Source organism: Ammospiza caudacuta, chromosome 15, assembly GCF_027887145.1.
Source record: "Ammospiza caudacuta isolate bAmmCau1 chromosome 15, bAmmCau1.pri, whole genome shotgun sequence".
Lineage (NCBI taxonomy): Eukaryota > Metazoa > Chordata > Aves > Passeriformes > Passerellidae > Ammospiza > Ammospiza caudacuta.
Genome location: NC_080607.1, coordinates 14,497,664 through 14,521,386, shown reverse-complemented (window position 1 = coordinate 14,521,386; position 23,723 = coordinate 14,497,664). Strand labels below are relative to the sequence as shown.

The 23,723-nt window shown below is 45.5% G+C and overlaps 3 protein-coding genes across 3 annotated transcripts in view; all 3 read left to right on the top strand.

Moving 5' to 3' along the window:
* The first annotated feature begins 4,126 nt into the window (after positions 1-4,126).
* On the top strand, positions 4,127-8,950 carry MRGBP (MRG domain binding protein). The gene is made up of 5 exons (XM_058814686.1): positions 4,127-4,349; positions 5,275-5,396; positions 5,945-6,026; positions 6,519-6,596; positions 7,617-8,950. The coding sequence occupies exons 1-5, from the start codon at positions 4,127-4,129 to the stop codon at positions 7,805-7,807; spliced, it is 696 nt and encodes a 231-aa protein (XP_058670669.1). The 3' UTR covers positions 7,808-8,950.
* A 1,076-nt stretch (positions 8,951-10,026) lies between these two features.
* Positions 10,027-20,470, top strand: OGFR (opioid growth factor receptor). Its single transcript, XM_058814580.1, is given in 10 exon segments — positions 10,027-10,248; positions 11,827-11,880; positions 13,702-13,746; positions 14,443-14,505; positions 14,789-14,873; positions 15,223-15,301; positions 15,755-15,821; positions 16,101-16,249; positions 17,029-18,153; positions 18,155-20,470. Coding segments are annotated over 10 exon segments (2,124 nt in total). The 3' UTR covers positions 18,390-20,470.
* Positions 20,471-22,465: 1,995 nt separating this feature from the next.
* Positions 22,466-23,723, top strand: part of COL9A3 (collagen type IX alpha 3 chain) — a 36,629-nt gene continuing 35,371 nt past the window's right edge. The window contains exons 1-2 of the mRNA XM_058814876.1: positions 22,466-22,531; positions 23,629-23,706. Of these exons, the coding sequence (XP_058670859.1) occupies positions 22,466-22,531; positions 23,629-23,706 (144 nt within the window). The remainder of the gene's footprint in view (positions 22,532-23,628; positions 23,707-23,723) is intronic.

Genomic DNA, 23,723 nt, shown 5'->3' with positions numbered 1-23,723 from the left:
TAAGAAAAATCCTGTTAGATTTTATATTTAAGAAGTCCTAAACCTCTCCAGCAAAGGTTAAAAGACTGGGTTAAAAGTAGGAAGATGATACTCATTTACAAATGTTCGTGAGGCACACCAAAAAAATTACAGGATTTGGAACGAAATTTTTGCTTTGTTAAGGGCACTAGCACATGGTGTTCTAAAATAATGACAGAAATAGTTGTAGCCATATTGCTTATCCCAGAAATCCAACATTTCTAGGGAGAATGCCAAATGCCAGGCGGATTTCTCAGTTGTTGCAAAGTCTTAGGAAATTACTGATCATCTTCTGGTGGGGGAAACACTGATCCAGCCAAGGGCTCAGCACCCTTGGGTGACACAACAACCAGCCAGTATTTTAAAGCTGAAAGCAGCCTAAAGAACAGGAAGAAAAAGGAGGGAATAAAATCATGCATGCCTTACACAGCCCATATCTGCTTAAACCCAAAAGTAGAATTTAAAGTTGAACGAGAGAAGTGTAAATTTTTGTGAAAAATCTGTTCAGTGACTGAAAAAAACAAAACCAAACCAGTCAAATTTAATGAGGGAAAAATTAAACTCTGGTCAAGATCCAGGTGGAGGCTGTATGTGGCATTATTATAGGCTCCCATATGTTTCCTAGAGGCATTGAACGTGACAAGGGAATTCAGACACACAGAAATGTAATTATTTGTGATTGAAGCAAAATAGCAGCCAGTTTATGCACACACTGCTCCTGTTGCATTAATATTATTGCACTGAATTGAATTGTTTTCAGATGCTGTTGTATTTTCAGAGGTAGACATAGGTTTTTTTCATATTCTGTTTCACATGTTACTTTTTTTAGCCATCAGAACTTAGTGACATAAAAATTGCTGTCTGAGTTGACACAGTTATTCCCTCTTGATGTCTTTAAGTAGGAGCATAATGTGACAGATGAAAGTGCTGAAAACTCAGTGTCTTACACAGGCTTAAAAATAAGTTATTCCTGCGAAACTTTGAAAACTGTTCTACTGGGGAACAATTTTTATACTGAAATTTATTAGCTTTTCTTTCTCCCCTCATTTTTCTATGTCTAGAAACACGTATGAAAGCAGGGATTTAGTTGTTGAGGAACTCATTTCCTCCCGCTGTGCAGCCATCACAGGAAATCATAAGCCTTTTTCTCAGTAGCAGCTGAGGACCAGGCAGCAGCAAAGACCAAATAAACACTGAAAGATTCAACAGGGCTGAGATTTAGGGCTGGGTTTAACTGCAAGAACATGAGGACCCGTGTTTGAGATTGGCAAAGTCCTGTGGACAGGTAATTTGGGCTCAAAAACGAGGAAATCTGTGAAGCCTGGGCTGTGTGAAGGCAGGTGCAGCACAGGCAGGACACGGGTACAGCAGTGACAGCAGGCAGAGGGAATATTTCTGAGATTCCTCTAGTCTTGGTGCAGAGAAGTCGTTCCAGCAAGATCTCTGGTCACTCTGGAGCTCTCAGAGGAAGATGCTCCTGGAGAACTTCAACAGCACCTAAGCCAGACTGGAGTCACAGAGTCCTTTCCATTCCCAGAAGTCAGACTGAAAAAGAGGATTTGCACCCAGGCATCCACATCCAGGGTCCACACAACCAAACTTCACACATGAGGTTCTGGGTTTAAATTATTTCAAATGTTTATTTAATGTTAGACTAACCTGCTCAGGGTATTAATTACATCAAGCCCAAAACAATGATACGAGTCAGCTCTTGGGTACAAACAAGTACAGAAAGTTCAATTTCAGAAAATTGCATCTTTCCCTTCCTGCTTTTTATTGTTTGGATGATTTGCATTAAAATAATGTCTCTGCTTGTGAGTGTTTGCCCCCACTGATTTATTATTCACTCAGAACACTCATTCCTTGCATATGATGTGATCATTATTTGTTGTTGAAATACTTTTAATGTCACAAAATGGATTAAATCTTCAAGTGAGGAGTGAGCAATTGGAAAGCCCTATCACCTAAGCAACAGCACTCCTATTTCGTGCCTGTATGTCTAATTATACCTAACAAGGCAAAAACCCCTTATCTCCAAGGGAGTCATACATTCCCTTTCTTCCCAAACAAAAATTTTTCTTTTATGTCTTAAATGATGGGCAAAGCTGGTAGGTTCTGCATTTTGTAACCAAGCCAAGCAGTTATTTGTTAAGCATCAGTGCCAGGCTGGTATCTGATATAAATGATCAATATTGATCAAAAACGATTGGTTTTATACAAAATGATCCTGTTGTAACAAGGAGAAAGGTTGCAGTGCTTGGGAAATCCTTCTGCCATGGCAGTTTTGGGGTAAGCATGGAGGTGGCCAAGGCTTCAGCAGGGCAGCAGGGCTGACCCCCAGCCCTGCTGTGACCCCCAGTTCCCATCCCAGTCCAGGGGTCCCAAAACACAGAGCAGAGCCCATGGGGATGGCAGCGCTCTGTTGCCTCTGTGACTGGCTCAAGATGAAATAAACATGGACAGGAGAATTTTCTCCTTTTTAATGCTGTTAGAAATGATCAAATCGTGAGCCAAAATTATCAAAAATTTAGCAAAGATTTATTACTTTGTCTGCGAGACCGAAGTTCATTCTTCGAAAGCACCGCAGCCAAAGACACAGTGTCGAGCCAAAGACACAGTGTCGACACCGGGTGAACCTGGATCTGACCTCCCGAGTGTCAGAGTCTCCCCCTCGGTTCACATGTGCTGCTTCTTGCAGCGAGGTTTTATACAGCTTATTCTGCCCGAGGCAAAGATGGCCGAATTTCCTTTGTATCTCTTCACATGCATGGCTGTTTCTTTCCATGCGCAGAGCTGGACAAAAGCCGGGTCCAGGTGTGTAGTCAGCGACAACAGGCTCCGGGAAGCCGTGTATTCACATGTATCAGTTTGGCGCCGCTGACTATCTTGATAGATGCAATCAGCAAGGCGATAATCGCTCTTGGGTGACTCCTCTCAACTCGAGCAACCGGTGATTATCACTCTGGAAGCTTCTATTCTTACCTTAAGGCATCAATCCTTATTTCAACTTGTGTCCGGGAACTAGTTGAATCTAAATAGGCTGGAACGGTCAAAAGACATGCTTTTGGATTTCACAATATATTATACCATACATTAATAGCATGGTTTACCCCTACCATATACTACAACGCCTTTATTAAAAGTGATCAGCTTGGGTGGGGAGAACCCACAGGTCCGCGCTCACGCCACTGCTGCTCCCAGGGGTGACTCGGAGGAAGAGCACAGCTTTGTCCACTGGTCTGTGGGCAAAGCTTGGAGCTCCATCCTCATGAAAGCATCAGGAAAATCCCTTGTTGGCATTTTCTGATCAACTCCCAGGGTCCTGCCTCTAGCCAAGGTCCTTTCGTGGCTAGGGCAAGGGCAAAAAAAGGTCTCAGCGTCTCTGCAGGCTCTGGGCTTTGTTCCTCCCGTCCAGACATCACTTTGATCTCTTAATTTTGTGCTGGCTCGTTGTTTTAGGGGGTTTTGGCTAGGTTTGGTGAGGGGTCTCTCCCGCTGCATGCTGGATCCGATATCATTTGCATGTTGACTCAATGTCCTTTCTCCTCCACCGGCTGGGTGTCATCTTCTAGGAAGCAGCAGGGTGTCACTCGACAAAAGGGGCAATTCTTAACCATCAAAGACAGGTAGTTAACGAAAACGACCTGTGATTACTATAACAAATAGTTAGAACTCCACCCTGGCAGCAAGTGGTCCAATCTGTACACTCCACAACCTTTTTAAAAAAATTGGCAGCTTTTTTTACTTATAACACAAGAGACCCTGAAACACGACCGCGGTGCCCCAGAGCCCCGCAAGGCCCTTCCAGAGGCCCGTAATCCTTTCTTTCCCCAGTTGTTCCCCAAGCTCTCCCCAGCGCTCCATCATGCTGCTCCCAGCAGTCCCCGAGCCTCCTCCGGGGCCGAGCCGCGGCCTCGCCCGTCCCTCAGGGCCGCTACCGGTGCTCAGCTCCCGCCTCCGGCGCTGCGAGCGCGGGGCGGCCCCGTCCGGAGGAGCCCCCCCGACCCTGCGCGGCCCCGCCGAGGCTCCCCCGCCCCAGGCCCGGCCCCGGCGCGGCCGTGCCCGGCTCCCGGCCGGCAGGAGCCGCTGCGGGCGCGGCGCGGCGGGGATGAGCGAGGCGGAGGGCGGCTCGGCCGCCGCCGTGGAGAAGCCGCCGCTGCCCGCGGCCGGGCCCGGGGCGGCCGCGGCGGTCGCTGCCGCTGTTGCGGCCGCTGCGGCCGCGGCGGCGGGCGGGCCGGAGCCCGGCGCGCCGGCGGAGGAGGCGGCGGTGGTGTGGAGCCCGGAGGTGGAGGTGTGCCTGTTCCACGCCATGCTGGGCCACAAGCCCGTAGGTGAGTGCGGGCCGCGGCCTGCGGGAGCCGGGGCTGGGAGCGGAGCGGAGCGGGGCCGGGGATAGGAGCGGGGCCAGGCGGGGGTTCCCGAGCGGCTTCAGCGGCCCCTGCAGCCGGGCCGGGCCCGCGGAGCGCGGCGGGGCCTGGGGAGGGAGCGCCGGGCCCGGCGGGCCCCCGAGCCGACGGGTGAGCGGCTGCCCTGCGCTTCCACTGCAGCACAGTGCGGGTCACGCTGCAGGGACCCGGCTTAGGCAGGGGCATTGCAGAGCACATGGCACGGGAGTGTGTCCAGGCCGTTCTGGAATATTTCCAGTGAAGGAGGCTCCACAGCCTCTCTGGGCAGTGTGGTTCAGTGCTCGCAGTAAAGAAGTTTTTCCTCGTATTCAGGTGGAGCTTCCTGTGCATCAGTTTCTGCCCATTGCTTTATGTCCTATTGCTTTTGACATCCCCCTTTAGATATTCATAAGCATTATTGATGTCCCCTCTTAGATATCTCATTTGGAGACTGAACAGGCCCAGCTCCCTCCGCTTTTCATTGTCAGAGGGATGCTCCAGTTGCTCCTCTGTTGCCCTCAGTGCACCCACACCTGGAGCTCTTCGTCTCTCTTGTACTCAGGAGCCCAGAACTGGACACAGCACTCCCTGTACATCCCTTGGGATGTTTCTCACACAGCCCCTCTAGAAGCTCTGGCTGTGTGTTAAAATTACCCACAGGGGCACCCTCAGCTCCCCAGAGAACAGCACCTGCAGTGTAGGGTGGAAGATCAGCCTGCCCAGCTGCCAGCCGTCTCTCCTGCAATGTATGGATTCCTTGTAACAACATGGCTTTTTAAATTCATAAGTAAATAAATAAATTTATTTATTATCTCTAAGTGTCATAAATAAAACTGTTAGCAGTGTTAATTGCTCTGGGTTCTTCCCGCAGGTGTGAATCGCCATTTCCACATGATTTGTATCCGGGATAAATTCAGCCAGAATATCGGACGGCAGATCTCATCCAAAGTGATCTGGGACCATCTCAGCACCATGTATGATATGCAGGCTCTTGTGAGTATAAAGGGTTGATGCTGTTTCATGGAGTTCTGAAGTTGTGCCAGGCCAAAATCACTGGGCCTGTTGTGCCTTTCATGGTACTTAGAATTAGGTGTCATTCCAGTGAGTTGATGGGGTTTTCCCTGAATAAAAAAGTAGATTCAGTAGGAGACAATAAAACCTGCAGTGGCTTGTGAGGGTTTTTTGGGTGTTTTAGATACCATGTTCTGACTTTGTTTTTTAAAGTTGCCTAAATGCTGATCCAGAACATGTTTATATACATATATAAGTCCAAAATGAGAATGTTACCATTGTTTACATAAGAATTTGCTATGTTTGGGTTCTAAAAATGATATCTAACGATCCTGAGTTGAGCTCTCAGGTATCCTGACCTCAGTAATCAGTTTGGTATCAGAAGTCTCCTGATTCTTTAACATCAATAATGTCTTGTTAAAAATTATTTAGCTCCTAATTGCATGTAAAATAGAACTTGAGATTGCATGTCAAGATTCAAATTAAAGTCTTTACCAGTCACTCACAGAGATCCTTCTTTTCTTTCTAAGCATGAATCTGAGATTCTTCCATTCCCTAATATAGAGAAGAATTTTGCTCTTCCTGACGAAATGATTCAAGAAGTAAGAGAAGGTGAGATGTGATTGCAGTCTCTTGTTCTTGGTTGCTTTAATCTCATCTCAGAATCTTTTAACAAAATTCCCCCCAAAAAACATGTATTGTCAAATCTAATAGAAATATGCAGGAGTTTGACAGAAATCTCAGATTGAGCAGTGAGAGCTGAATTTTGAAATTTAGCTGATGTGTGCTATCCAAAGAAGGAACTAGAAAATTTAAGCACCTGCCAAGGACTTCTTGGGATATTTTAAACTTCAGTGGAATGTTTCTGAATTACTAGGTACACTAAAAATTCAGTGTAAAATCTTAGCACAAATAAGACATTGCAATATGTTTTGCTTGTTTAGCATTTCACTTTCTCATGTTAATAACAATTTCTTGGCACTGAATTAATGCTGAACATTGCATGGAGTATTTGCAAACATGCAACTATGCAGAGGCTACTAATCCAGAAAAAGTCCATGTGGTCTAAAACCATCTAACCATTGCCAACAATGCTTTCTGTAGGAAAAGTAATGATGGAAGAAGAAGTGAAAGAGGAAGTTTTAAAAGAAGAGATGGAAACGCATGCAGGTCCTGAAGAAGGTAATTTTGTAACTCTCTACTGTGTAATACGAGATTAAAAACCAACTGTAATTGAGAAATTAATGTTAAAATGTAAATCCAAATGCAGTGTACTTTGTGATTTGTACTCAGACTTAGCCTGTGCTCATGCTAAGAACTTGACTAATTTAAGAGTGCACAGAGTAAGCAGCTGCTTATTGAAAAGATTTCTTCTTTGCTCCTAATGCATCTGTACAAAGTTGTATAGCTTTGGAGATTTTTGGCTTTATGTACTTGACAAACCCCTGGGAGTCTGAAGGAATTTGAGGATCTCTGGAAGAAAGCTGAGTGATTTTTTTGAACTTGAATGCTCTGTGTTGGGAACTTTGTAGTCATGGGGGAAATAGGACCTATAAATCGAAAGAGATTGTAAAATTGCGTGCTGAAATGGGAACGTGGGCAGAGTGCTTATTTTATTTTATTCTCATTATCTTGCTGCTTTTAAATAAAAGGCTTGTTTTCCTAACACTTTGCTGTAGAACAAGTCAAATGTGAACAATAGAGATCCTGCTATTTATCTTAACAGACAAAGCCAACTGCTATCTATATAATTTCATCATATTTATATCACTGAATAAGTGGTGTTTAAAGACTGTAATAAAAGATCTAAACTGTATTTTAAAATATATTAAAATTTTGGGTGTTCAGTTTTAAAATTATCTATGGTACCAAATGTAATGACTCCTGTTGATTATAAATTCCATAGATTGGTCCTCTGTTTCTGTAAGTGTTCCTTTAATTATTTTAATATTAAGTGCTGTTTAATTCCACTTAATGAGTTTGATTTTTAGCCTGTCAAAATATATGCCTGTCTTTAAAGCAAATAATAAAAGCAAGATGTGCCTTTCTCAGAGATTTTTCCTTAAGATTTAAATGATGGACAAGTATGCTGAGAGTCGATTGTTTTGAGAAGTTTTATGGAATATAAAGAAGTTTGATATCACTCTTGTTTGCCTTTGTGTATGACTCTGATCTGGAATCATTACTTTGGTCCTGTTTCAGTTTTTGCACCCTCTGGAAGTTTAGGAAAAACAACAGAAAAGCCAAGCAGCAAAGAGAAAGAGAAAACTTCATCAGATCCTGGCTCCAAAGAAGGGTCTGATAAGAGGAAGCGCAACAGAGTCACCGAGAAGGTTCTGAATGCCAACAGCAACCCCTCGAGTCCCAGCGCCGCCAAACGACGCAGGACGTAGAGCTGAGGAGCAGTGACAAACTCTGGCATGGGAGCAGGAAAAACAAGGAGCAGCACACAGACTTTGGGAGGAAGTAGAAGACAGTGGAGCCAGTATTTGAGGAATCTGCGCATTGGCTCTGTCTCTCCTGGGGGTTTCTGGGCAGCAGCGAGGAGCTGCCACCCCGGGGTGTGGGGACAAAGCTGGCAGAGGGGAGGGTGGGTGTGACAGTGCCAGGGCTGCATTTCAAACCAGCAGCACACTCTGTGTCAGCACAGCTCGTAGGAAGAGTGCCCCATGGGGCACATGGGCCATCAAAAGCAGAGGTGATTTCTGTAAATGTGGGATAGCTTTTTCTGTCATTGCTGTCTGTGACTTTACAGACCATCTGTAGGTAATGTTTGGCCATTTCCCTTCCATTTGTATCAAATGCCTCAATTTGTTGGTTCAGTAAAACTAAAATTATTTTAAATGCAGATGACCACTGCATTTGAAGCATTCTGTTGCTCTCATTGCTGGAGGAACTTCATTTCACCCTTTTTGATGTAAAATTTTTCAACCATAAGTAAAGTGAAAATTATAATGCCTCTAGCCCAAATACTTAATAAGTGTCCTAAATAAAATATCTGGTGATGACACATGGTTTTATAAGGGATCAGCTGAGCTGTGCCTGAATGTGGAGGTGTTGCTTCATCCATTTGTAATACAGTAGCGTATGACAGTGGGGTTTGTACTTAATTATTTATTTTTTTAAAGCAGTTTTAGTAGATGTGAATGGAATTGGTTTTCCAAAATGTTTGTTTTGTTCTACAACTGAAGAATCTTGCTGACATTGTAATGCTTATCTTTTATATGCTAGAACATAGAGATTTGATGATGTTACTATTTTTGTGTTGTCAAAAGATGGATCGCAGTCAACACACACCTGTTAAATGGTGAATGAAGCAGGCTGAAATGGTACTGAATTTGTTTCACTATATTAACTATCAGTTAATAAAAAGAAGAATTACTTCTTGATCTCTCAGTATTGCCTTCAAGGTGAGGCATTAGGAGTCTTCTCATTTTTTGGTTGTATTCTAGGTACATAGCCAAGTTCTTGTCTGCCTAATTTGCTTCTCTTGTTTTATACAAAGAATAAATTTGACTTGTTTTTATTTTACTAAATGGCAGTTGTTGTGTGACTTGATTAAAATCTGGCCCAACTTATTTTAGAAGTAATATAGCATTAAAGTGTTGATTAGTGTGTCACAATGTACATAGATTTTGGCCATAAAGTGCAGATTTTGGAACTCAAGTCTCATGTCCCTATGAGCAAATCCTTCTCATCCATGGGATTCTAATCAAAAAGTTTTGCTCTACCAATGAAATGTTTATACAGCTTGAAGTAGAAATATGTCGACAATGGCTTGTACTGGTGCAACCACTCAGCACCAACCTCATAGCACGGAAAGCCCACTTGGGGATTTCACAGTCAATGCAGCAATGCCGACTTTTTATTAATTGTTTGGATGTGAAGTTGAGTATCAGCAAATGTAAACACTTTGCTTGTTGCCCCCTTCGCTTTCAGAGTGCTGGCTCTTTGGGAGTGCTGTTCTTCAATCCCTGTTCTGTACAAGGCCGGCAATGCCGTTCTCTGATCCCTGTTCTGTACAAGGCCGGCAATGCCGTTCTCTGATCCCTGTTCTGTACAAGGCCGGCAATGCCGTTCTCTGATCCCTGTTCTGTACAAGGCTGGCAATGCCGTTCTCTGATCCCTGTTCTGTACAAGGCTGGCAATGCCGTTCTCTGATCCCTGTTCCTGTACAAGGCTGGCAATGCCGTTCTTTGATCCCTGCTCCTGTAAAAGGCCGGCAATGCCGTTCTCTGATCCCTGTTCTGTACAAGGCCGGCAATGCCGTTCTCTGATCCCTGTTCTGTACAAGGCCGGCAATGCCGTTCTCTGATCCCTGTTCTGTACAAGGCCGGCAATGCCGTTCTCTGATCCCCGTCCCGAGTCCCGCTCCCTCCGCTCCGCCCGGGGCCCGCGGGCGGTGCCGGATTCCCCGGGCGCGGTGCGGGCGGGCGCAGAGCCCGCGCGGGCGGCGGCCAATGGGGCGCGGCGGCGCAGGAAGGGGGCGGGGCGTGCCCGCGCTTCCGTCCCCCCGTTCCCCCCCACACGTGCCCGGGCTTTGTGCGCGCGGGCGGGCGGTCCCGCCGCTACATCTCGGTCCCTTTCGCTTTCCCTTTCTCTTCGCCTTCCCATGGCGGCCTGGTTCGCGCTCAGGGCGGAGGAGGACGAGGCGGAGGACGAGGCGAACCTCTGGAAGTACGACTCCACCTGGGAGGGGGAGGAGGAGGATGAGGAGGACGGCGAGGAGGAGGATGGCGGCGGAGGCGAGGCTGAGGGAGCGGCGGCGGAGGAGCCGGAGGATGCGGGGGAGCCTGCGGGGCAGGGCCGGGCGTGCGGCAGGTGGCACGGCCAGGTGCGTGTGGGGACAGGGGACAGAGCAGAGCCTGCGGGGCACGGCCTGAGGGGAGCCCTGCCAGCCCCTTCCCGGCCCTTCCTTGCCCGTTCCCGGGCACAGCCGCTGCTCGCTGCCCGCTCGGTGCCAGGCGAGGCTCCGCGGCCCTCGGGGCATCCGCGCCACGGAATTTGTCCTCATCTTGGGGAAGCAAATCCTCCTGGAGGAGCAGGGTTTACGGGGGTGCTGTCACTTCATGTCTCCTCAAGATCGGTTACATTGCCATGAGCTAGGCAAAGTAATTTTAATTTGTTTTTCCCCACCGTTCCCCGTTATGTGGGTGCTTTATCCCATAAGCACAGGTGGTGTGCGGCACCTGCCTGTTTGATGTTATGGCATTGATGTTCTTTTAAGCTTTTGGTTGGTATCCTCAGCTTTGTGTGGTGGCTCTGTCATGCCATCAATAAAAATCCATTACATAACATCTGCTCAATTTTAAAAATGAGCTGTAACTCTTTATTTCTCGTAGACGTGTTGTATTTCTTAGGCAGCGGGTGTAGAGCAATTCTGAAAACCAAAAAACTCGAGATACGTGTGCAGTTTTGAGCAAGCTGCAAAACACAAGCACATGTGTCTGGTGCTTTAAAATAATATTTATTTGAAATAAAATGAATTTGTTAGTCTTATCTGAGGTTTCTGTTTGTTTCAGTGGATTTCAGTTTGACGTTGGGTGTCAGTAATTTCTTCTCCAGCGTTGCTTTGGTAATTAGAGCTTTATCCTTTTCAGTACTTCCCAGGAAAAATACGCTACAGTCCTTTAACTCCTCCCCTTTCTGGGAAAGGGAAACCACTGCTTCACTTGGAGTTTCATTTCTGCAGCTCGTCCTTATCTTTAGAATGTAAATAGGCAGATAAAGCTTTCTAATGAATATACTTTTTTAAAAGAGTTTCTAATTAAACTTCTTTTTTTTTTCCTTCATAAGCATTAAAATAGAAATAACCACTTTTGAAGGAACAGTAAATTATCTGTGCACACAGATCTGGGAAAGGCCAAAGGTATTTTGGGTGGAATAGCTGTAATTCTGAAGGGAGGAGGCAGAGATTTCCTTTGAAGTTTTTTGCACCGTTGGAGTGCACTCTTATCAACTTTTCTTTTGTATGTGGCTGGACTTCACAAGCTTTAATAACTTCAGAACGTTCCCATTGTTCTGTTTGAATGTATTTGTTCTTCAGGTTCCTTGTTTTCCTTAGAGCAACTCTGGATGGTGACAACTGTAAAAGCAAGGATCATTTTTTCACTCCAGTGAGTGGACTTCTCCAGCTTTGCCTTACAAAGGAGGATGTTGTCTCTGAGACAGCCTTGAAATATAATTCTGCATTTTTAAATAGGAGCTCTTCCTTCGGTGGTGAATGTGTAGGCACCTCTCTCTGGCAGTGTCCAAAAAATTGTGAGGGCACTGAAAATGAATGCACAAAGAAGCAGTAAGTCTTCTGCTAGCCATTTATGCCTTTGCAGCCTGTCCAAGGCATGGATCAATTTCCCAAACTTGTTCCTTACTTCTGCTTATTTTACACTAATTCTCATTCTTCTCCCCTCAGCTTGGATGGTTTTCTTTATGGCTGAAGCAGATAAAGTCTTTCTTTGGTATTGAGGTTAGAGTTTTTTATTTTTATTTTCACTATGGGCTTTCAGAACAAAGTTCTGCTTCTGTCTTTGCATTTCACTTGTGTCTCTGTGAGTGTTCATAGCCTGAAGTTCCTGCAGGTGTGTCTTTCCAGCTCTTTTGCATTTCAGTGCCTTCAGCTTCTGTGGGTGAGCTTAGAAAACTTTGGGGGTTGTGTTCATTTTAAGAAGTTCCCTCAGAGACTGCTGTAACGCCTGGAGTTCATGATCAGCTGTTTTAATAACAAACCCATGGGCCTGCCTTCTCCTAAATCTGCATCAACAAAAGGTTCCAATCACTCTTCTGGACTCTTATCTTTCATGTTCCTGTGCCTTGTTCACAATCCACATCCCCTTTGGTTCCAGCAGCTTTCCAGCTGGTTTCTCATCCAGATCCCCTTTCTGTCACCTCTCCTGGTTATATTCTCTGCTTCCCTTTGCCTTTCCCACAGCAATGCATGTTGTGCCTGGTGTGATGCAGGTTTGGAGTGTGAAACCCACTCAGTTTTGCTGTGAGACAAAAAGGTGTTGGATTTCTACAGAGAGGTTTCAGCCTTTGTGTTTCTTACTTGGAAAGAAAGGCCTTAATTTTGGTAGAGACCCAGGAACAGCACCTGCTTGGAGAAGCAAAGCTGAGTTTTGCTCTCTTTGCTTCCCCATCTTGTTCTCTGGATTGCTGTGCTCCAGGTTGTCTTTTCTCTGGACCTGGCTTCCTTCTGGTCAAGTCTTCTACAGCCTCTTCCACCATGGCATTGCACCTGTCTGTGTGCCTTCAATGACTCTTCAGCAAACCCCTTCTCTTTCTGAGTGGGAGCAGTCTGCTGTTCTCCTGTCCCACCTGGCTGTGTTCAAGGATGTTACTTAAGAACCTTAAATGTAAAGAATTTCTGGGATTATTTGGTAATTGGGAACAAAATTGTCATTAATGCCACATGACTGTCATCAGGATAACTGAATGGGTGACTTCCTTACAGCAATGTCTTACAGATGTAGACTAATTCCTGCCCTAATAATTAATGAACTAGTGATCAGTGTTTGAAAATTATTTTATTTCTCTCTTGTGCATGTGATGTTAAGAAATATCAAATCAGGTTATGAAATAACTTGGGGGAGGTTTTGCTGCTTCTTTCTTCTAAATTTCATTTAATGCTTGTTCTGCAAGATTCTGCACATCTTACACCCATTTCCCAACTTCCCTGTTTTCTCTGTGAGCTGGCATTGAACCCCCTGGCTGTGCTGTGCTTTGGGTGCCTTCTGTTCGTGAGCAGTCTTGTTCCTTTTGGTGCTTCTCAATTCACAGAACACTGTAATAAAATCCTGTCATGGTTTGGGATAGGATGGTTCAGCACTCAGCAAGATTGCACCTGTCTATGTTGCTTGTGAAATGTAACAAAATCCCTTATCACTGAGGTAATCAAATGTATAAATAAATAAATATGTATATATTTCAATTAAAATGCACTTTAAGCTAAGGCATACTTAGAACTTCTATTTGCATGAAGTAGTTCAGAGGGGGAAATAAAGCTGTTCTTTGTGAGTTCTGTCTAAATGTGACACTTGGAATGAATCTAGCACATCTGTGATGAGAACCTGGTGCCTTTTCATGTGGCACCACAGGTTTTTCTCTGTAGCAATTTGAATTATGCATAAAATACAGTGAATTCAGCTGTAACTAGGTAAATCTGTCACTTGGCAACTAATAAGGATCCTGTGAGTCACTGCTGTGGGTATTCTCATTTTGTATCTATTTTTTTATTTTCTTAGTGAAGTTTGGTTTCAAAATGTTCCAACTAAATGTTTTCTATTTGCAGGATCAAAGCTCAAATTCCTCACTGCTGTCTTGGAGGAGTTTTCAGGTAGGCTTGACATAAAATTTGGTTACATGGAAAGATGGGTAATAATGAAGGTTATGACTGGAAGAGAATTCCAATAAAATAAATATTTCATGTGACCATGTGGCTCTGGTGCTATCCACTGTCTGAATCAGCAAGGCTGATCTTGAGCATAAAGCGAAGATGAAGAAAACTTTTATTTCAGCAAGGTCTGCAGGGAATGAGAATCTTGAATTCAAGGGATATTTCTGCATCCTAAATTCTACAATTTTAAGGTCTAGCCTCTGTCTTCACTAGGGTTTATAGCAACTCAGAGACATGTCTTGTTTTGAAACCTTTGAGTTAAGGGAAAAACAATCCCATTTTCATATTGGGATCTCCAGCTTGTTCTGATCTTTTCCATTGGCAAACCCAAGTGGGACAAAAGATATACATAAAACATAAAAACCTTGATTAATAAGATGAGAAGGAAAAATAAAAGTATTTTGGTGGCAGGAGATGGTGTTATCTTCTCTTAGTTTAAATTTGTCTTCAGGAATGCAGAGACATGGCTACAGCACCAGTCTGGTTGGTTTTGGGGGTGCTGGGAGTGCAGAGGACATGCAGGGGAACCTGTGTGAGGTGCTGAATTCAGTCAGGGCATTATATAATGTTATTTTATTTTGCAGAAGGTGATTTTGTGATTTTATTCTGAGTCTCTGCTCTGTCTCTTCTCCGCAGTGCAGCGGGAGGCGCAACTGGACCGCGGCGCGAGACCTGCAGAGATACAGAAACCATTACCCAGTAGGTGCTCCTGGGGCTGCTCCTCACCTCTCCTGCTGCAGGAGCTCTTCCTGCATCTGGGAGCTCCTTTTTGCCTTTGCTTTACAGGCTCAGCACCTTGCAAGGATTCATTTGTGAGGGGGAAGGGATGATGTGCATGTGGGTGCATCAGAAACAAGCTGCTACTTACCAAAGCACATTTGGAGGATTTAGCTTGAAATGTGTAGGGAATGTGAGGGAAAGCAAAGGGAAGTATTGCCTTTTAAAGGGTTGTTGTTTGTTCATTTCTTGTTCTCATCTCCAGGATTTGAAAGAACCAGAGAATGAGGAGGATGAAGAGATGTGGAACTTAAGCTTTTACAAAAATGAGATTGCTTTTGTGCCCCACGGTGAGTGCTTTGTGTGGTGGCTGCTTGATGCCATCTGCTGCAGCTGGGTGATGAGAGAGTAGTTTCATCCATGTGAGACAATAACAAACCAAACCAAGCAACCAACCAAAACCACCACCCAAACCAATAAAAACCCATCAAGAACTTCAATTTTTAAATATTCCTGCTGTATTTTCCTTGGTATTCTGGTGGTAGGAAACAAAGGTATTTTTCTGGCTGGTTGTCTTATTGGAGGAGTTAATGCTTGTGTGTAAATATCTGGGTTAGGATAGTGAGCTGTGTGGAGTGACTGACTGGCTAACTTTATTTTGGTATCACTTCTTGCCTGACCTTTTCCTTTTCCTTGCAGGTGTGCATATTGAAATTCTGCTCTCATCTTGGGGGGACAAGTATGAAACACTGGAAGAAAACCATTCCTACATACAGTGGTAAATTGTTTGCATGAATACAATGCCTCTCTAGTTGTGCCTCTTGTAAGTGTCAAGTGGATCTGTATTACTGATTTTGGCTTCACACATGGCCCAAAATTGCTTCAGTTAATTGAGATGCACTCCTGAGGAAGCAAAGCACTAGAACTCCTGAAAGCACAGGTTTCTAGTGCAGCTGTGGCAATAGATCTCAATCATTTGTGGTCTTGTGGCACAGAGTTAAGGCAAGGAGAGAGAGATCCACATTGGCAAAGTTTTTTGTTATTAGTGTAAACAGTACTTTTATGGGAGGAGTTTACTAGAACAAAACTTCTGTGTCCCTAAGGATGGGAGTTCTCCAAGAGCTACCTGTGATACCACAGATTTTGGAATCTGTTTTGGTTTTAACAAGTTGGGTACCCTGGGTTGGATGTCATCTTTGCTCATCTGACCTGAAGATTCCTTTCTCTTCAGGCTGTTCCCTTTACGTGAGCATGGGATGAACTGGCGTGCCAGGCCACTCACCTGTCAAGAAATCCAGGTATTTATCTTAAGCTTTTGTCTCTTTCTTCTTTGAGATCTGAAGGCTGTTAATATTTCCCCTAAATACCTTATATTTGAAGTCTAGTGTTTTTTTCTGTTGTTTCCTTGGGCTTTTAGTGTGCACAGAGCTCACAGTGAAGCATTTGCATGTCTTGTGTCAGCAGTGAAATGCTAATGATGCAATCAACCCTTGTTTAGAATTCAGGTGCCCTTAATCTGGTGCAGGTAATTAAGGAGTTGCATTTTTTTTTTTCTAATTGCTGTGTCCTGTTTTCAGGCCTTTAGGAAGTCCAAGGAAGTCATGGACAGGTTTTTACGTGCTTACAAGCTCATGCTGGGATTTTATGGAATCAACCTCATCAATGAAGAAACTGGAGAACTTAAGAGAGCAGAGAATTGGCGTGAACGATTTGAAAACTTGAACAGGTGATTGTGTTGATGCTGTTGAGCATTTACTACAGCCAGGCACTTCTTTGAAGGGGAAAACAAAGTCTAAGCCTAGGAAATCGCCAGCCATAGAGGAATGGAGACTTTTGTTGATAAATGTTATCTAGTGAAAGTATTTTTAACTTTTATTCTGTTAAGCTACAAAATAGAAGTCTTTCCATATGGTTCCCTGGTTGTTTATGAAGCACCCTTAATGTGTGTAAAATGCTGTGAGTCCTTGTGTGAAAAGTGCTCTGCAAATGGGATGGTTTTATATTATTGCAGGTTTTGTGGAGTAAGTAACAACCCTTCCTGGTAATATTAACCTTGAAAGGAGAGAGCATAATCACAAAAGAAAAAACAACTTGAAGTCTGTCAAGTACTAAAATAGAAAAGGAAAAACCAGCTGTGTCTAGCTTCAGTCCTGAGGTTTTGGCAGCATCTTTCATGCCTGTATTCTCAACACTACAGGCTCTCTGTCAGTATCTGCCCCAACATGGTGGTTCTTACCTACTGGTGGCTGATTGAGAAAGCCAAAACCTTTCCAAGCAGCTGGTGATGAATCCTGTCAACCCAGGGAGGGTTAGGAAGGACCTGCTGAAGGCAAACAGCAGCAGTGGGTGCCTTAAAGTAAGCCCATCTGTGCTCCCATTTGCATTGTCAAACAGTCTTTAATGGCTCACAGTCAGTAAGTGATAAAACATTTTCCAGATGTCCCAGAGGTTCACAGTGACTTGTAAGGCTTTCCCTTGATAGCTTTGCTTTTCTGTTTTCTCCAGGTTCAGCCACAACAATTTGAGGATTACTCGCATCCTGAAGTGCCTGGGGGAGATGGGATATGAAAACTATCAAGTGCACTTGGTGAAGTTTTTCCTCACAGAAACTCTTGTGGAGGAGACATTACCAAATGTCAAGAGAAGTGCCTTGGATTACTTCCTGTTCACTGTCAGGAGCAAAGAAAAGAGGAGGGAACTCATCCACTACGCTTGGCAACACTTCAAACCTCAGAGCAGCTTCGTGTGGGGGCCTCGTGACAAACTCCAAAAGTACCGACCCCGCTCTGCCAGGGCACAGCTGCACCAAAGGCCTGAGGATAAACTGGACACCCAGTGTCAGAAATGTGATCCTGTGGAGAAGGATCAGAACCAGTGCTCAGAGGTGGAACAGAAAGCTGGAGATGCTGTGGAGTTGCAGCTTGCAATGAGTGATGAACATGTAAAGGAGAAGATAAGCAAATGTGTTTTGAAGGCAGGAGATGATGAAGAAGAGAAAGAAGCTTCATTTGGCCAGCTGGAGGAAGAGGATTTAAAAAATGAAGCTGAAGAAGGGCAGGGTTCTGCAGAGAATGATTGCACAAAGGAGAGCAAGAAGAGAAAACTGAATGCAGGTTTGGCAGGTGCTAAAGGCGACGGATCATTGAAAAACTCTGCTGATATTGAAAACATTTCCCATAATCTGGGAGAGTGTGCAATTGATGCAGAGATCCCCTGCTCAGAGCCAGGCTCCCAGGCTGAGGAGGATCAGGAGGCTCTGAAGGAAGATGATTCAAGCACCAAAGAGCCAGCGGCGCCGGAGGCCGCGGACGCGGCTGTGAAACGCAGGAAGGTTGATAAAAAAACATCCAGAGGCAAACAAGTGAACTTGGCCATAAACCTGAGCATGGGGCCCTCAGCCTCTGCTGCCAAAGCAAATCCAGCTGCTGCTAACGGTGAGGCTGGAAAAGGAGGTGTCAGTGAGGAAAATGCAGCTGTGGAAGTGCCAAGTGAGAAGGAGGGTGGTGGTGATGCAGATGGTGGGGCTGTGAGAGCCCCAGCTGCTTCCAGGCCCCCCAGGACTGGCTGCACTGCTCCAGTCGAGGATGGCTGCAAGTCCAGTGGAGATCAAAACTCAGCAGGGGGTGATCAGCAAACTCATGGGGGGCAAAAGTGAACTAGGTGGGGTTGGACAGCAGGAAAAGGTGGAAAAGGCAGGTGAAAAAGGGCAAGCAGAAGACAAAGAGAAGAAGCAAGCTCCAGAGAGTCATGAGCAGAGCATGACACGCGCTTGTCCTGAAGAAAACAGTGCTAAGGTCCCACCAGAAAAAGGTGAGGGCTCTGAGAATGGAGCAGAGCCTGGTGGAGAGCAGGGAGCAGCAGAGTGAGAGCAGCACAGTGAGCACCTGAGCCAGCAGAGATGGCACTGCCCTGTACTGGGAGCCAGCTTTGGTGGCTTGGAGAACTGAATAAACTTTGGGATGATCCAGCTGGCCCCTGTCTCACTTTCACTCTTCCATGATTTTTCATCATCTGTAGTAAACTCACTGAGATCCAGCTCTTGGTTACCCTAAAGAGGAAAACTTTATTTACTCATCTTCATGGACAGGCTGTGTCCTGTTGCTGGGTTTTATCTGATGTTCAGGGCTATCTTGGAGCAACGGGGATTTTTGCACTTTGCTTTGATTCTGGTTATGTCCCTACTGAAAGAGAAGAGGAAAACTGATCTGTCTCCTTGTTTGAATTACCTAAGTATTTATTAAAGACATGATTTTTAATGTAAAGACAGCATGACCTAATTTGCCAGGCCTTTCTACTGCTGTGTAACTTCTGTTTGTTACTGTGAAAGGCTGTACCTTCCCAGGAGTTTTCCTGGCAGAATTGCTGTTTCTCTAAAAGAGATGAGTATATGGATTTCACATGATGTCAATGTAGTTGCCTCTTTTCCTATAAGGAAAGTAGGTTTGGCTTTAGACTGGGATAGATCTGTAGCCAAAATGTGTCTCTGACCAGTGTAAACCTTTGTGTAGAGATTCTGTTCTCTTGAGGTGCAAAGTGCTGAGGAATTCTCTTTATCCCCACAGAGGTTGCTTTGTAGTTCTTGTTGGAGTTAAGACTACAAATTGCCTGCTGCTTTCTAAGAGAAAAAGCTCCAGGTTTTGCATAAAACTGTTCAGAGCTGCTCTTCCTTCCCCGTGTGTTCCAACCACTTTATATAGTCTTCCACAGATTTTTTTGTCCATGACTGTTTCAGAGGCTCTCATTTCTCAGTTGCCAAAGCAGCACAGATATTACCCAGTGCATTTTTTCAGCTTTAGCTGGTAATTTGCAGTGGCCTGGGGGGGCTCTTTCCTGCAGGCCCATGGCTGAGGTTTGATGTGTCAGATCCAGCCAGTTTCCTCCTTAGGGCAGGATTGCTTTGCCTTTAATGTCAGACAGCCAGGGCATATTCCAGTGCAGCATGTCTGGAAACCACTGGGCTTTGTGGGGCACTTAATTGAAACGTTAATTGGAGAGGCTATCTATGCTTGTCTGGTTCATTTATTTCCAGCCCTTAAGAATTTACTTTCAGACCTTGCCAGCTCTTTGCCTGCCTCTGTTCCTGACCTCCCTGTCAGCTGTTCTGCCACACTGCACACACTCCACAGGTCTGGAAGAGCATTAAAACAGTTTAGCACCTTCACTCCTAAAAATTTACAACAGAGAATCTGTTTCATGAAGCAGAGGAAATTGTTTCCAACAGCCTGAAGGTCTGGACTTGCTGTTTGCTCAGGTTGTTTGGGTTGGTTTTGAGGTTGTTTGGTGCTGTTTGGTTTGTGTAGGAGATGGCCAGGGAGCAGATGCAGCAGCTTGTGCAATGTCAATGTTTTTCCTCTCTGCTACAGCTCTTAAGAAGCTTTATCTTTCAAGGAATTTGAGGGGTGATTTGCCTTCCCAGCCTGTAGGTTCTGATCCAGCATGCCACATGTGTGTGTGGGAATAAAAGTCTGCAAGCCCAACATCTGATGTTCATGGTCACACATGTACTGAAAAAAGGCTTTAATATTTTAAAATACTTCTTTCTTCTTAAGAACAGATGGAGGTAAATAGCCAATAAGACTACACTTAACTACAGATGGAAATACTTGAAGATGTTGAGTGAAAATTCTTTCCTAACAGATTCCTAAGAATTGTTAATTGTGGCTTTTGTACAGATTTATAGTAATTTTCTTATTTAATGAAATTTTCATTGTGAATATGTGCTCAGTTGGGGCATAGATCCTATATCTTGTTATGGTTTTGTGTTTAATGGGATTTCACTCTGATCCCCAGCCTGGAGTGAGTGCTCAAACCAAGCCCTTCCCTCTCCTGCCAGGTTCACTTTTGGCTGTAGGTGTGTGTGGTGAGTTCACAGGTGTTTGCCAGCACTCAGAGCTGTATCACGGAGTCTGTGATGTTAATTCCCCTATTAAAGCATGACTTGAAAGCATATCAGTTTCCTTTTATATTTTTTCATCTTTGAGGGTGGGATATGACCTTGTATTTACCCACCCCCCTGGAGCCATGAGCTGTTGCTTGGTTCCCCCCAACAAGAGGGTGCCCTGCTGGGCTCACCATGGCACACAGCTGCTGTTCTTCCCTGTGGAGGTGCTGCCCAGTCTTCCTCCACCTCTAAAACTTGTCCAGTGAATGTTTCAGAGGAAAACATCCCCCCATGCTGCTTGTTTAATGATGTGCTTGGAAATCATAGAATTGCAGAATGCTTTGGGTTGGAATGGACCCTTACCTTGGTCCAACCTCCACCTTCCACTGGACCAGGTTGCTCCAAGCCCCATCCAGCCTGGCTTTGACCACCTCCAGGCATGGGGTATCTGCTTGTTTTTGAATGTTTTGTGTTGCTTCTGCAGCTCTTCTCCCACAGGTGCTGTGGTGCTCTGCAGAGCAAACCAGGACTCTGCTTGGAGCATCCCCTGGGGCTCCTGCCCAGCCTGGCTGTGGGAGCTTCAGTTCAGGGGTTTTTATTCCCTTCAGGACACAAGAACAGGGGTGTCTTTGTGGTAATTGATTAAAAATTTCCTCTAAACCATTGTGTCCCCTCAGCTGTGCTCCCTGTGGATGTGGGATGGTGTTTAAGGTGAACACTCCCAGGGCCCTTGCAGTGCTGGTCCTGGGCAGGCCTCATCTGCTGCAGCCCCCCAGCCCTGGCTTGCTCTGGACAAGGTGTGGCTGAGGAATTTGGGTCTCCTTTGCCTTCCCTCCTGCCCCAGCTGGCCTCAGTGTGGAGGAGGAGGTACAAGCTGTGCAAAGCTCTCTCCCTCTTTGGGATTTGGGGTGTCTAATAAAGGATTCCAGTAACTCTGGAGCCATCAGAAGGCTTAGAGACACACATTGCCTTTCTGTCCCCAACTATTCCACAGAACCTTGTGGGAACTCAGAAAATCTGAGCCCTTTATCCCTCTGCAAAGCTCTAGGAATCCTGGCTGCTGGGGAGCTGGTCACACAAACACTGTGTGCTCCTACAAGCCTCCTGTTGCACAGATGCCAAGCTGCAATCAGGTATTTCAGTTCCTCAGCTTTCACTTTCCACTTCTCTTGTGTTCCTAACCAGATGAGCTGTGTCATTGCAGCCCTGAGGAGTCTGGCCACCATTCCTCCCCACATCCAAGCCCTGCTTTGGATGAAATTGCCTTTAATCAATAAAGGGAATTGTGAAACTCATTGCAGGAGATGCATCTTCATGAATCTGTTGCCATTTGGGGTCACCAGGTAGGGAACTGTCCTGTTTCCTTCCTTACAGCATTTCATATATTTCTTTGTGCCTTTGAGAATGTTCCTCCTTTTCCCTTCCTCCTTGTATCTGTCTGTGATTGTGTTTTCTAACTAGCATTCATAATTTCTCAAGGAGTCCGTGCTCTTCAGATCACCCTAAAAAAACCCCCTGAAACCAGATGTGAACAACCTCAGAGCTAACAAAGCACCTCACTAAGCAGTGAGTGCATTTCTCTGTGGTATCGTGCACTGTCACAGGTTTCTTAATGTCCCTGCTGGAGTTAGGTGAAAAATGGAAAATTCACTGAAAAACTCCCCCTGTGTTTCTTTTTACCTGTCCAGCACAGGGATGGTGATGGACTTTGGGAAATATCCTGGGTGAGGTGAGAGCTAAGGAGCAGCTTTGTGTTTGCTGCTGGAGTATCCCAGCTGTGCTTCTGTGTCCCTGCTCCCAGCCCAGCCCTTCCAGAGGCTCCTGGAGCAGGAGGCTGGGGCAGGAATGAGCTGCTCTGCTGCTCCCCCTCCTTCTCCCACCTCCTCTCCTCCAAGCTCAGCCCCTCTCCCTGCTCCAGCTGGAGCCACAGGTTTATCTGGAGGCGAGGAGTCCCTGCTCTGTAAGCTGAGAGCCCCGAGGAGGAGGAGGGATCTGCTGGACCCCGGAGGAGAAAGGGTTTGGCAGCCTGGAGGAAAGGGAGAGAGGCAGAGCCTGGGCACCATGGCTGGAATCGCTGCTCTTGGGCTCCTGTCCCTGTGTCAGCTCTTGGCCACAGCATCAGCTCAGGTGAGAAACCTCATTTGTGTCTCGTGCTCAGGGGGAAACCTGTATGGGTAAAATAGAGTGTGTGTTGTACCTGTGGGGTGAAACGTGGCAATAGGCAGGTATTACTCTGAGGTTTATGACAAATGTGCACCTGGGTTTGTACCTGTGTGGGTAGGTGTAAAAACTGCTGCTTTCTGTTTCTATAGAAGTGGTGTTTTCCCATCCAGGACTACAATTATGAGAGGGGAAGCCTTGGAAAGGACAGATCTGTTGATTCAAGAGAAACAGTTTGCTTTTACAATGAAATAACAGATCTCCAGTGAAACTGATCTGATCTGGGTCTTTATCTGAATCAGAGTTTCTTACTCATTCCCTCAATCAATTTTCAAATTTTACACTTACAGCATGTTTAACCCTTGCTCACTTGAGACATGAAGCTGCATTAAACTTCCCTGTCTGGTGTTAATGTTATTGTCTGGGGAAGTGACTCCTCAATGAGATTTTCATTGTTAGTGAGGAATTTTCACAGCCTGGCTTGGGAATTCAGAACTCTGCTGTGAGCAGAGCTACTTCTACAATGAAACCTTTGTTCCCTGAAGCTGCAGTAAGCTGCTCTCTGGAGCCCTCTCCATACAGAAGTCATTTATTGGACCTTTCTCTCCTTCCCCCACCTCAGACCTTTCCAAAAGCCCAGATTTTCAGGGGGCACCCTGCTCAGAAAGGAAACTTTCTTCTCCAGTCTTCGTTGGTGTCTGCCTGGCTTTGCCATCACCCATCAAACTGGGGCTATAAATTCATTATTTCTACCAAGCACTTGGGCTTTGCATTTCCTCCTCTGCCCAACCCAAAACGTGCCTGTAGTCAGAACAATTTCCTATACAACAAAATCTCTTTGCTCCCCAGTGACCAGTTTGCACTGCCAGTAGAGTAAAAGGAGCTGGGGATGTGCTCAGTCAAAAGGGTTTTCCAAAGAGCCTTGCACTGCTCTGGAGCCCACCCAGGCTGGCAGGGGGTGCAGATTTAGGGTTAAGCTGTAGGATTTTTGCCAATGATTTCTGATCTAGCCCGTGTGTTCCTTCTGATGGAAAAACAAGCTCTTGTCTCTCACTTTTCCCCAGTCCCTTCCAAGAATTGGACCCCAAGGCCCCCCTGGACCTGCAGGACCCCCTGGACCATCTGGCAAGGACGGCATTGATGTGAGTGGGGCAGGGCA

What these genes read in the sequence shown, in the direction of transcription:
- MRGBP (XM_058814686.1), top strand. Translation starts at nt 4,127, where the DNA reads ATGAGCGAGGCGGAGGGCGGCTCGGCCGCCGCCGTGGAGAAGCCGCCG. An exon ending in GCTGGGCCACAAGCCCGTAG is followed by an intron (nt 4,350 to 5,274) that starts GTGAGTGCGGGC and finishes TTCTTCCCGCAG; the next exon opens with GTGTGAATCGCCATTTCCAC. An exon ending in TGTATGATATGCAGGCTCTT is followed by an intron (nt 5,397 to 5,944) that starts GTGAGTATAAAG and finishes TTTCTTTCTAAG; the next exon opens with CATGAATCTGAGATTCTTCC.